General features: G+C 37.5%; 1 protein-coding gene across 9 annotated transcripts in view; it reads left to right on the forward strand.

Annotated features, from left to right (window-relative positions):
* The window catches only part of PLA2G4A (phospholipase A2 group IVA), a 149,829-nt gene that overhangs the window by 83,829 nt on the left and 51,315 nt on the right, over nucleotides 1–14,685 (forward strand). For all 9 annotated transcript variants that reach the window (XM_070266167.1, XM_005609738.4, XM_070266168.1 and 6 more), the window contains 2 exon segments: nucleotides 652–689; nucleotides 4,418–4,559. In XM_070266167.1, the coding sequence (XP_070122268.1) occupies nucleotides 652–689; nucleotides 4,418–4,559 (180 nt within the window).

The raw sequence follows: 14,685 nt of genomic DNA on the forward strand, positions 1-14,685 counted from the left end.
CCTGAGCGTCCCATGCCATTTGCAGAGGTTTTTGAGCTGCCCACGGTTGGCTTCCCCCTGGGTCCTGCTGCCCACCGTGGGTAGGTGTTCTGTCTCCAGTTTACTGCAGCTCGCACTTGTCACAAATGCACTCGTGTGAATTTTCACCCACGTTTTCTTTAACCTCCCGGCCATTTCAGCCTCTGATTTTGAGGCCCAGGGACAGCTCCTGAATAATAGACACAATGACTTGGTAGTTTTTAGATCTCAGGCAATTTTTATGTTTCATGAAAAATGATGGTGGAACTGAACTACTTCATTTTAGTGAAGGAGGAAAACAGCTATGCAGAGACGATTCTTAGGTTTGCTATAATGACTTAATAAGTAGATGTCTGATGGAAAATAGCAAGAAAATTATTTATTGAAATGCACCTGTAATTTAGGGTCTTCATGGAGATACATTACTTGTAGTTTTAGGGGTTTTTTTTTTTTTTTTCTGCTTTATCTCCCCAAACCCCCCCGTCCATAGTTGTATATCTTAGTTGCAGGTAGGGTTTTTTTTTTTTTTTTAGTTTAAAAACACTCTGGCACTCAAAAATTATTTTGACTATTTGCATTATATATAATACACATCCATTTTATGACCTAATCTGACTAATGTGTCTGTTTTAGGTCACTGAAATGATTCTGGAAATGTCTCTTGAAGTTTGGTAAGTGCACTTACTTCATTGGATGGAAAATATTGTGAGTGATCCACTGACGTTTTAGTTGTTGAAGAGTATAATTTTAATATATGAAATAATTCTGACAGGTTTGAATATAAAAAAAGCATTAAATGCATTTTGCTTTTCTTTAGCTCTCTCCTAATAGGTACAACATTACAAAAGAAATCTAATATTCTTTGCTTAATTTTCCAGTAGTTTGGTGGTTAAATAATAGATGTCAGAATATGGGCTTTTAGAAAGAAACATCCCTCAAGTATATATCTATTTCCAGAGAAATGAATCTGGTTATTTAAGCCTATTTTCCATTGTTGATTCAGATAGATATTCAAAAATATAAAAGTGTACAGAAATAGGAACATATAAAGGAGGAAAACTGAAAATTGAGACTTTTTATTCATAGTGATCAGCAGGACTACAAATGGTAAAATTCCATGAAACATGTTGCTCTTTCAAAGTGGCCTCCAGAAATGACTGTTGGAAAATCATCTATTTACTTTCAAATGATGAGTCTGAGGGGAGTCTGCCCTGCCTTGAGAATTAGCTGATCTCTGATCTAAACTGAATCCAGCAGATCCCACCTCCCTCAACCTCTCTTTGAACTTCCCTGTTAAAGTGGGTTCAACCAAAGTTACTAGTACACACATTTTATTTACACAAACACCACATAAGTTAGTGTAACATCCTCATATCTTGTGATTTGCCGAATGAATGGTGATGGATACAATGACATTGGGTTTAGGTATTTCTTTCTCTTATTTTGATCCCTGGAACATGTTGCGTAAATTATTGCGTAAATTACCATTGTTCCTTAATACATATCAGGAAGTATCAAAGGACAATCCAGCTTTTTGAATTTTATTTTGCATTACGTTGATTCTTGCTTAAAGTGGTATATTTTGGCATGAGATTAGAAATATTCTTGTTATTCGACCATGACAATAATGCTGCTTGTTTTAATGGGAAATAGTCTTCACTGATGTAAGTAGGACCATGTTATGTAAAAGAAATGGGCTTTAACAAAGCACAGTTGTCAAAAAATGTAGCAAAAACTCAGCTAAATAGTGTACATATGTCCAGAAGCAATTTGCTATGTATTTATAATGAACTTTAATCAATCTCTATTTTCATGCATTCATTTGTCTTGACTCTAACAGAAATGTTCTTTAAAGAAAAATTTTATTTTCCATGGAATGTCTTCCCTTAAAAATAAAATAAAATCAAGAAAGAAAATTAATTGAAGAGTTAAAAATAATACATAGAAGAAATAAAGGAACCATGCTTTTGTTACTATATTTTTAAAATTGCTCAAATATTTTGAATTTTATTTAGGTACTTTTGTACTGATATCTTCTAAACATCTATGTTGATTGCTCTGTTAATGTAAGATAATGATCAGCACAGCGCATGACATGGAACATGAGTTCTAGAATGAGAAGTCCTGGATTTAAATCTACTGCTTGCTAATTATGTTAATGGTTGAAAGATTTGTAATCACTTTTTTACTCATTTGTAAAATAGAAAAGAGTACTTTATAAGCATATCTATTGTGATGATTTAATGAGATGTTCTTTCTAAAGATCATATATCATAGGAAAGTTTCCCACGTGTACATCAAATGTCATAGTGGTACTCTTTGTAATAGTTAAAAAAATTGAAAGCAACCTCGATGTTCATGGATAAGTAAGTTATTCTATAACCACATAATAAAAATACTCAATAATAGTAAAAATGTTTGAATTAGTTCTATTTATATACACAGATAAATCTTAAAAACAAAATGTTCATTGGAAAAAAATAATTTGCATAAAACATGCAATAGCATTTATAAAAAAGTCAATAGCATTTATAAAAAATTAAAAACCTGTAAAATGATTCTATATCTTAATTAGAGACATAATATGTATTGTAAAATTATAAATAAATACATTGGAATAATAAAGAGCAAGTTGAAGGTAGTAGTTTCCTCTGAGGAGCAGAAAAGGAAATAAAAGTGAGGGAGAGTCACAGAGCCGACTGTGCAGGTAAGATTTTTATTTCTTAAAGTGGTTAGAAGATACTCAACCTAATATATTGTAATAACTAATAATAATAGAAAAAGACTTGACTTAAAAAAAAGGCTAATTCACTCTCTTATTCTTTTCCCACCTTGTTACATAATCTTCATAATAATCTAATTTAATAGCTGTGTAGTCAGTGCTTTGATATACTGTATATAATGATCATTTCCTTATTACTGGATCATATGATTAAGTAATCTTTTCAAAATTTACAGTGACTTTACTTAAAGTAGATATCCAGAAATAGAATTTCTCAGTCAAAGGAGTTACACATTTTAATTATTTTTAGTGCTCATTGCCTAATCACTTTTCCAAAGTGTTTTGCAAATTTATATTCCCAAAATGAATGTATGATAATAACAATGTTACTTTACCTTTTCCAGTGCTGGAAAATAGATATTTAAAATATTTTTTAAAATTACTAATTTAATAATGAGTATTTTTAAAATTTGCTATTGAAATGAAATATTTATTCTTTTATTTTCTATTATGAATCATACTTGCTCTTTTGTGAGTTATCCATATTTGTCCTTTGGGAAGTAGTAATTAAAATGTTATTTGTAATGATCAAATATCACTATAGAGGGGCTTTGCAGTCTCTTCTCTTGTTCTGTATTTTAAAGGAAGAATTACACTGAATTAACAGAAATCACTTAAATTTAATTGACTGAAGAGAAGGACTTACTTTTATGGTAAAGAGACAGTATTTTATTAGTGATCTTCTTGCTTTCCACATTTTGCATTTATTCACATCACAACATAAATTGCTTGGGGTTTTTTTTTTTTTTTTTAGTATTTTTAAATTCAGTAGCTGGTTTTAGAATTCAGTATTAGGACCTGGTGGTTTGTGAGGCATCATTGCATAATGGAAAGTATATCACATTTGCTCTGTGATTCTAACCTCTCAGTTTTTTCCTTCTATAATATGGACTTGTAAAAGTAATACGATAGTGTATAATAACATGTGATATTGACTCCCACCCCTGTTGCAGCGGTCCGTATGTAATACCTAATGTGGTTTCTGGCATGGTATAGGTATCCGAGGGATTGCTGCTGCCGTGATTAGAAAGGAAGGGTATATAATGAAGGGTTCTGAAATCCACCAGTCATAAACTCATTTGTGGTTGTCCAAAGTTCTACCATTAGAAGTTCCTTCCTTTGTCACAGGAGGCCATCCATTAGACAAGGTGATTCATTAAGAGAGTACTTCTCAAGTGTGCTCCTCAGGGCACAGACTCTGGGATATTAGTGTTGTGCTGTGGAGGAATGGGGCCTGGAGAGTCAGGGAAGGAATGCTTGGTCAGGTAAATTTGGGAAATTCTGTGCCAGAATTAACAGATCTAAACAGGTTTCTTTTCTGAAGCACTTCCCAAAGTCTTTACTATAGTAATATGCAGTTTATCAGGGCTTGTTTGTTTGCTTATTGATTTTTTTCTAAAACACTTGATAGTCCTTGTTTTCTGAAAACATGCCTGGGAACATGCTGCTTTAAGATAGCCATCATTTTATACTCTTGTTTCAGGTCCCCTCCTAGGTAATGGCTTGAGGGAAGCAGTAAGCATGTGTCAGTGTAGCTCCCAGGGCCTTGCAGGGACCGGCTGATGTAGAACAAGGCTACCTGGGACATTGGCTCATGCCCATCTGTTTTACACACAGTTCGTCCCCAGACCTCCGATTTAGCATGGCTCTGTGTGATCAGGAGAAAGCTTTCAGACAACAGAGAAAAGAGAACATAAAGGAAAACATGAAGAAACTCCTGGGTCCAAAGAAGAGTGAAGGCTTGTATTCAACACGTGATGTGAGTTGAAAATTTTTCAAATGTGATTGCAATTTAATAAGAATTTTGTTTGTGCTTTCTCCCAAATTTCACCCAAATATGGAAATATTGAGATTGAGCATTATTTCCTTTTTTTTTTTAAGATAAGGTAAGTGTTTCCTATATGGAAACTGGTTGAGGAAGATCATCACAAATGCTGCCCATATTTAGTAATATTTATCAGATATCGTTTTTAAAAGGAGCATAGGCATACTTATGCACAAACGTTCATTTCATTAGTAGGAGAAGTTTAGCTTCAGATATAAAAGGATCATTGAATTAATTTTACTATAGACTAAGATTCAACAGCTGTAGGAATTATCATTACTGAACAAGAAGAAAATGTTATAAATCTTGCTAATGATAACACAGTTAACGAAAATAGATAGATGTGGATAGGAGAGAGAAAAGGAAATGTTCCAAATTCTTAATATTTCACAGCAGGGTATTAAAAGGTATTATCCAAAATTGATCAAGTAGTTAAAAATAATGTTTTTCATAATCCTAATTATAGAGCGATCTTAAAACATTTCTGTGAACAAATATTGAAAGTACAATCCTTTAATTGTACTTCAACTTCTTTTACTTCCCTCCAATTCCAATAAAATAAAGGCATTTATTATCCAATAACTTGTATTGTATAATCCAGTTTTTGCCTGTCTATCCCTTCACCATTCTATCAATCATCTGTCTACCTACCTACTTATTTGTCCATCAGTCCATCCATCCATCCATCCATCCGTTAGTCTATCTTTCTATCTGAAATCTACAAAAATAATTTGCTGCTATAGTTGCTAAGACCACATATTTGCATATTTGCAAGTTGCTAAGAGAGTAGATCCTAAAAGTCCTTATCACAAGAAAAAAAAATTAACTGTGTATGGAGAGATAGATGTTAACTAGACTTATTGTGATGATCATTTCACAATATATACAAATATCAAATATTACATTGTACATTTGAAACTAATATAATGTTATATGTCAATTATACTTCAATTTAAAAAATTAAAAAAATAAATTACAATGTTACTCATCAAATGATAATAATGAAATTTCTTCTTAGTGATATATCAGGTAACTTTTTACTTATTTCTTTGAGATTTTTGTTTAACTGAATGTTTTAAATGAACATTATTTTTCGAAAGATAATATTTTTATTAAATGCGTAAGTAAATATATATATGTATACACTCCCATACATGCACACACAGACCAGGGATTCAAGATTATTGTAAATTAAGGGCGAAATACAGTTGGAAATGAGACATCAATTCTGAGTAAGAGAGCCAGATGGGCACCCCTGCCCCACATGTGATTGCAGATTTCCAAATGTGTTTTTAGGTGGAGGGAGGGTAGAAAGCCAGTCTACTGCGGTTGGAGGGGCTTTTGTTATTATGGAAGCAGACTCGAAGACAAAATATTGCTTATGGGGAATTTTTGCTAAAAGGAAGGGGGAAAAGTGAACCCTCCATCGAAGTTTGTATTAAAAAAAGAGAGACTTCTCTTCAGGTCTCCATCCTGCTTGTCACTCTACAGATCCCTGGTGTCACTCATGGCTGATTATGGTCTCAGGTTAATAAGTCCTTGAAGGCACTTCCGTCTCTGCATATTGCTCAGAAGTTCCTAGCTTCCTGGGCAGTTTTTTTGTTTCTGTTTTTTTTTTTTTTATCTATAGTAAACCTTTCAGCCCCAGTTCTACAGTTTTCTTTTTGTCCCCGTACTTGTTTGGTATTGTTTTACGCTTGGGGCGGAGAAATAATATTTCAAGTTCTTTTCCTTTGTGTCGTTTGCCATTTGTTAAGACACTGCTAGGAACTGGAGATGAACAAAGCTGAAATGGTTGATGCTGGGCAGTCACTTTCCGTGTTGCCTTTAAAGCCTAGTTGTAGAGAAAGACATTTAAGCAGATAGAACAGTGATGTGTTAAGTCTTTAAAAAAGAGATGTGAATGGAAGTACACACTCTCTCTGTAGTAGAGGTGATGCTGGTGGGGTTCAGGACACACCACCCCAAGATATGGCACCTTGGCATACGGAATATTTTAAGCTGAAGATGTTTGAGCAAACAGCAGAAGCAGGAAAGTCTCTCTGAATTTCCCTCACCTTTTCTGTGAGGCAGGTCCTAAGACCCGCACGTGTGAGGCGCCCTCCCTGCTCCTGGAGGACAGGAGCATCCTGATCTTCAAAACACATCCGAACAAACAGGCCTTGCTGAGTTTCCTCCACTTTACTATGCTGAGCTCTCACTCTCTGACCTATATTTCTACAACGACTGCCCACTCTTCATCAAGCCTAGCATACAAAGATTCAGGTCTCCCTGTTCCTTCAGATCTTCATTTCCTTATGAAGGCTCCGTGTTAGGTAAAACTTAAATAAATTCGTATGCTGTTCTGTTAATCTCTCTGTCACTTTAATTTTCAGACCTAGCCAGGACTTTAAGAAGGTTCACAAAGAAGGATTTCCTCCCTACAATGGAAAGTCCTTTTAGAGGGGAAGACCATTGGGCAGGCCTTGAGGAATGAGCTTGCTAGAAGAAAAAGCAGGAAATGGAAACCTCTGTAAATTCCTGGCCCTCAGCTTCATCTGGGAGACCCTGTCTTGCAGTCTCAGTGTCTCCCTGATTTGTGGCTCTCCAGTTATTTGTAACAATTACTTCCTTCACTCCCGGTAATCCACCTTCTGCTCCCCTTACAAACGACAGACTTGCCTCCTAATCAAAAAGAAAATAAGAATCGTTGGATGACAAATCCTTCATTCCCTGCAGTGGCACTGACTACTCCATAAGTGATGCTTATCTTTGCCACTCCCCTCTGAGTTCAATGGAGGGAACAGCCCTTTCCTTTCACATGCAGATCAACATCAGATAAGGTTCCCAACTGGGAACCCAACTCTATCAATTGTCCAGTACCCCCAGGGCTCCTCCCCACATTTATTTCTGCTTCCATTTCTGCATGAATTTTTCCTGTAAAAATATAAATATGTTCTAAACTCAGATACAAAGAGGAAAAAAGCAACAGAAAACATCCCGTGGAAGGTACGTTCTCTTCTCCCTTGTGCTCTACTTCTCTCCTTATCTTCACAGAGGAACCTCTCCAAAATTTTCTGCACAATCTCCTATCTCATTCTACTTCGTCACCTTCCTCAGGCTTCTCCCCTCATCATTCTACTGCTGCTGCTCTGCTAGTCACCAGGACTAACTAATAAACGCGAAGGATCTTCTGGCCCTGTCTTACCTGACCCTGCAGCTGCAAATGACAAACGTCTCCCTACTTTCAGAAATATTCTCTACCCTTCACTTACTACCTTCTCTTTGGTTTTATCATGCCTCCGTGGTTCCCTTTACCAGACCTTTGTCCTCGGTGCATTATTTAAATATAAGAGTTCTTCAAAACTCAGCCTTGGGCCCTGTTTCTCCTCATTCTGCCCTCTACTTAAGAATTTTCTCGGGGCCGGCTCCGTGGCTGAGTGGTTAAGTTTGCGCGCTCCGCTGCAGCGGCCCAGGGTTCGGATCCTGGGCATGGACATGGCACCGCTCGTCAGGCCACATTGAGGTGGCGTCCCATATCCCACAACTAGAGGGACCTGCGATTAAGATATACAACTGTGCGGGTCGGGGGCGGGGGGCGCGGTAAAGTAGTAAGATTGGCAACAGTTGTTAGCCCAGGTGCCAATCTTTAAAAAAAAAAAAAAAAAGAATTTTCTCTCCCTTTCATGATGTCACCCAACACTGTGTGCTAATAACTTTCACATGAACATCAACGATCTAGAATCTGTCTTCTGAGCTTCAGATCTGAATATCTTTGTACCTACTTCATTTCTTCTCAGACTTCATGGCTCAAACTCAGCATGTCTAACTCTGAACAGAAAATCTGATTCTATCAACCCCAAGCTTAAAATTCTTCTACTGCTCTTAGGATGTTGGACCCACAGCTTCTCTCCAACTTCATTTCGTGCACTTCATCCCAAATTTACCAGCTCTCCCCAACCAAATAAGTACTTCTTGGTTCCATGTCTCCACAGAACCCTTTCCCAACTGGCGCTCCTGTGTGCATTGTTTCCTCTCACTGCAGTATGCTTCCTGTGTCCCACTCCTCTCTCGCCCCACTCCCCTTTTGGTTCACTAACACCCGCCCATCCTTTAATCAGTGCCTGTGCCTCTTCTTCTGGCACAGACTCTCCCTGTCACCAACTCCTCCCTCCCTCCCCCAAGTTAGATCTCTCAGTTATATTCTCTTATGGTACAAATATGCTCATCATCTTCTCAGCATTTACCACAATTGTACTTAAAAAATCCTTGTAAAAATATTCATCGAATGTCTTTTTTCTCCACAAGAATGTAAGTTTCACAAGGAGCAGGGCCGTGTTTGTGTTCTTCACCTTTATATTCCCAGCAGCTAGCATAGCTTCTAGCACATGGCAGATTCTCAGTAAGTCTTCAGGGCACAGACTTAGGCAGCGGCCTGGCATTGCATCCAGGGGATGAATTAGCTAGAGAGAGAGATCCGGGGCTCAAAACTGAGGAACACCAGTGTCAGGTTGTTAGGGAGGAGACAAAGCCTGAGGAGAAGGTTTGGGTGAAAAGATCCCAGTTTGAATTGTTCAATTAGAAACGTACATAGAGGGGCCAGCCCTGTGGCCGAGTGGTTAAGTTCGCGCGCTTCTCTGTGGTGGCCCAGGGTTTTCGCCAGTTCGGATCCTGGGCACAGACATGGCACCGCTCATCAGGCCATGCTGAGGTGGCATCCCACACAGTACAGACTGAAGGACCCACAACTAAAGTATACAGCTATGTACTGGGGGGATTTGGGGAGAAGAAGAAGAAAGAAGGAAAAAAAAGGAAGATAGGCAGCAGTTGTTAGCTCAGGTGCCAATCTTTAAAAAAAAAAAAGAAAGAAAGAAACGTACGTGAGAAATATTGGTGGAGATGGCCAGTTGGCCTTTGTTCTTAAGTTTTCCTTTTCAAAAGGAAAGTTTCTACCGCACCCACTAGGCAGGCACCCTCCCTTTTGTGGAAAGGAGTCTTCTGGGAAAATGAAACTTGGCCTAATGTTCATACAAATGGACTTGTCTGCAACAGATGGAGAATGAGGTAATTATGCTTTTCAGTGGGATCTTCAGAAATATTAAATTCATGGTTTTGGAAGTCATTCCTAGAATTAAAGTTTTGGTTTTGGTCTAGATTTTTTTCTCTTGGCAGAAATAATCGTTTTAGCTGTTTACAGCGCCACCCATTCCCATAACACAGGTACCATTTTCCCACTTTTCTGTTCCTCTTTGGCCAGGGGTCCCTTAAGCTCCCACTTCCCTTGCTCCCTGCCAAGACCTTCACTTTCTGTTTGGGCTTAAGGTATGGAAGAGAGGACTGTTGCGGCAGCTTGTCAGAGAGAGAACAGTCCTGCTCTGTGCTCAGTACAGAGCTTGTGCCTGTCTTGTTCCCAGTTTTCAACAAACAGATAGCATCCAGTTTAAGACCTCAATGTCAGTTTAAGATGTGGAATGAATTTTGGCACATTGCTTCACGTCTGTGCTTCACTCATAAAGTGAAGACAGTGTCTCTCATTGATGTAAAAGGATGAGTACTAATCCTTGTAAAGCATCTAGCACAATGCGTAAGGCACATAATAGTTACTCAATAAAAATAGTAGATATTATACATGTTTGTGGGTGTTGCTGTTCTGTTGCATAACCTTGAGGGCAATAATTATCAAATTTAAGGAAAACTTAGCTTTCCTGTCTGGATAATGAATTAGTCAAATAGTTAAACTTTTTGATAACCCAAGAGTTTATTCTCTTAAGTACTAAGACTTTTTAAAAAATTATTCTCAGTAATAGCAGTTTTGAAAATTGATTGATTTTAATCATTGGGATGAAAGTCTTTCCTTGCCTAGATTGAACTGATTTGAGTTTCTCATGTCTGCTTCCTTTGCAATCAACTGCCATTTCTCCATGCTCTGTATGTTCCCTTGAAGTAATTTCTTCAGATCACCTGGTTCTCTTTAAGGTTATTGTTCTGGAATTCAAATTTGATAAGCAAGCTTGTGTTGTTAGAACACTGTTTCTGATTAGTGGAATTTCTCCATGAATAAGGGGCTGAGATCTTTCCTATGAGTAAGATCTGTAAGACTTTGTACATGGGGATTATTGACATATTTGGATTGTTCAGAGGCCATTCTTTTGAATTTTCTTTTTCCAAAATAGCTTTTGGTCAGATGAAGTTTCCAGATTACAGTCTCTTATGCAAAGTGACATGCTACTTCACAGTTTTTATGTCCCCTCGTAACTGACCACAGCAGAGCCAAGCTGGTTGGGGGACTAAAATCTGGAATTAGAATAGTGGGGAAATGAGAGACATTTCTCCAAGAGGCAGTCTATGCTCTGAATCAACATCCAATATTGGTGCTGTTTCTCCCCAGGATTCATGGGTCCAGGGATCAAGGAGTGGAAGTAGGAGTGGCAGCACTTACTATTACACCTAGTGACCCACTACCAAAATGTTTATTTCTTGTCTGCGTGACCTTATACTCTACTGGTTTAGAGGTCTTAGTCCCAAAGGGAGGAAGTTAAGACTCTGCCTGGCCACATTGGGCTTCTCATGCCTCTGACTCAATAGGCAAAGGAGGGAGCTACTATGCTGGTGGGGTGATTGATCATGACTATCAAAGGGAAATTGGACTGCTACTCCACGATGGAGGTATGTCTGGAATACAAGAGATCTCCTAGGGTGTCTCTTCGTATTACCATGCCCTGTGAGTAAAGTCAATGGAAATCTACAAGAACCTAATCCAGGCGGACTACTAAGGGCCCAGACCCTTCAGGAATGAAGCTCGGGCCGCCCACCAGGAAAAGAACCATGACCAGCTGAGGTGCTTGTTGAGGGCGAAGGAACACAGATTGGATAGTAGAAGAAGATGTTTATAAATGCGAGCTATGACCAGGTGACCAGTTACAGAAATGAGAACTGTCGTTGTCGTGAGTATTTCTGCCTTAGTTTGTCATGAATGTTTGTGTGTGTCTATGTGTGTAGACATGCACAGAAACACAAAAACAGATTCATATTTAAGTTACGAGATACTGAGGAGAAGAATAAACATCATCCAAGGACTTTGCTTCTTCTTGGAAAAGCATTAGTGCATTTCCAGGTGTACACAGGATGGTCATATCATGTTAGCCAGAAGAATGACCTTGTTATTGTCTGTAGTTGGAGATTAAATATGATTTAAAGGGGAGTATGTGGGTACCAAGTTGAGAAGGGATGGACTTGTGATGGTTAAATTTATGTGTCAACTTGGAGGATGTTTTTTGATGAGATTAATATTTAAATCTTTAAATTAAATAAATAAATATTAAAAAGTGAAATGTGAGTAAGCGGATAGCTGTCCATAATGTGGGTGGGCTTCGTCCAATCACTTGAAGGCCCGAAGAGAACAAAAAGACCAATCTTCCCAAGCAAGAGAGAATTCTCCAGCAAATTGCCTTTGGACTTCAACTGCACCATCAGCTCTCCTGGGGCTCTGCCTGCCTGGCCGTACTGCAGATTGATTGATTGATTGATTGATTGATTGATTTTTATTTATTTATTTTTTTTTGAGGAAGATTAGCCCTGAGCTAACATCTGCTGCCAATCCTCCTTTTTTTGCTGAGGAAGTCTGGCCCTGAGCTAACATCCATGTCCATCTTCCTCTACTTTATGTGTGGGATGCCTGCCACAGCATGGGTTGACAAACTGTGCATAGGTCCACACCTGGGATCTGAACTAATGAATCCCAGGCTGCCAAAGCAGAATGTGCGAACTTAACTGCTGTGCCACTGGGCCAGCCTCCATACTTAGACTTAGATTTAGACTTACCATTCTTCATAATCACATAAGCCAATTCCTTATAAGTCTCTTTCCATATATATTAATATTCTATTATAATCTCCTTATAGTTTAATATCCCAATAGAATATATATATTCTATGTATATATATATATATATATCTCCTATTGGTTCTGTTTCTCTGGAGAACCTTGACTAATGCCGGAGCCAAGAAGGCAAAAGTCTTTATATAAATCTTGGACCTTAAAATGTATAAAAATGTAAAAATATCCTCGAGCTCCTCAGAATTCTCTTTTGCAATGGAGGAAATTAATAATATCCGCAAGCCCATATATCAAGATAATTTAATAAAAAACACATGGTTTTTGGTAAATGAAAATTCATTTCCTGTAATCACATGCGAGAAGTATGAGAAATATTCATTGATATCATTTATACACAAATACTGTGCTATTAGGTCTAAATAGAACCTAAAAACCATAAGCAACATTTTTTTGTTGATTCTTTTAGATTTAGAGCCAGGACTAACAGCTGCACCTTATAACTCCCCAGTTATTTCTTTGAAAGTTGTTTCAGACTGACGAAAACTATTAAGACATCCAAATTTAGTCCTCATTTATTGCGTAAAATTGTGCTGATGTTATCTGTTGTGACAAGTGGATCGTAAATATAATTTAGCTAAATATCAAGTGGTTTCTCTCTGTAAAGATTACTCTTTTCTTTCTGAACAATGAGAAAAGGAAGAGCATGAATTATAGTGTCAGTGACACTATATCTAATTTCTCTTCCTTTTTTTATAGTTAATAAAAATGCATCATTTTAGAGAGTTATAATTCATATTCTATGTGTGTTATAGAATCTAGAATGTTACTAGTAGCAAAATCTTCAAGTTCATTAATTCTACTCAATATTTTTATGCCATAAGTAAACTGAGTCCAAAGAAGATTTTCTTTGCCTCAGGTTACAAAGTTAGTTGTAGAGAAAGCTTTCCGAGACAGAGTAGTGCATAGTGAATTAAGAGTTTTGGAGTTCAGGGGCCAGCCCCATGTAGTGGTGGTTAAGTTCTCTCCTTCAGTGGCCCATGTTTGCAGGTTCAGGTCCCTGGCATGGACCTACCCCACTTGTCAGCCATGCCCTGGTGGTGACCCACATATAAAGTGGTGGAAGATTGGCACAGATGTTAGTTCAGGGCTAATCTTCCTCAACAACAACAAAAAAGGCTTAGAACCAAACATCCATTGTGGGGACTGTAATACCAGCAAACAAAATACATCACAGTAAAAATACTACTTAAAAAGAAAAAAGAGTTTTAGAGTCTGACAGACTGAGTTTTGAATCCACGTGACACCAGTTTCTAGTTTTGTGGAAATAGAAAAATTATCTTCTTTGTGCTTCAATTAATTTATCTTTAAAATAGAGGTAATAATATATAATATAATGGTAATATATCTCCTAGAGTTGTGAAAATTAAATCATATGATGCATAAAATGAGATAAATTTATGTGCAATAGATGAAGGTGATAATTATAATCTGCACAGTCATTCAATCATTTGATTATTCAGTTTTTATGTAGAAATAGCTGACATTTTCTTTCACCTGATAGCAAGCCAAAAATCTGACTTAAAAATCTTACCTGGGGGCTGGCCCCGTGGCCAAGTGGTTAAGTTCATGCGCTCCGCTGCAGCAGCCCAGGGTTTCACTGGTTTGGATCCTGGGCGCAGACATGGCACTGCTCACCAGGCCACAGTGAGGCGGCATCCCACATGCCACAACTAGAAGGACCCACAACTAAAATATGCAACTACGTACTGGGAGGATTTGGGGAGACAAAGCAAAAAAAAAAAAAAAATCTTACCTGAAAACCCTCTTCAAGAATTACTGCAAAGCAATAAGGAAAACAATGGGTTATATAATGTATAAATTCCAGTTTAATAAATGGCTGTTTCCAGAAAATTCCTAACAACATAAAATAAACATCCATAAGTATGTGTTGGGCTACTGGCGTATGACATGGAGAAGGACATCTGGGAAGTTGTTAGAGGATTTAAGAAGATCTAATCTGCATTTTTCCAACTACTCTTATTAAATCTCCCTCTGAACAACAGTGCAGGTTGTGTGTTGAAATGAACAGTGTAATCTGTTGCTAAGAAATTTCTTACTCTACCTGATTTGCATTGGGTTTAATATTATTTTTAATAATACAATGTTACAAGTAACCAAATCAACAGGCTTAGATACCCCTAAATGATTTTTGAATATAAACAATCTTCCTCCTCCTATATCAACC

Source organism: Equus caballus, chromosome 5 (genome assembly GCF_041296265.1).
Source record: "Equus caballus isolate H_3958 breed thoroughbred chromosome 5, TB-T2T, whole genome shotgun sequence".
Classification (NCBI taxonomy): domain Eukaryota; kingdom Metazoa; phylum Chordata; class Mammalia; order Perissodactyla; family Equidae; genus Equus; species Equus caballus.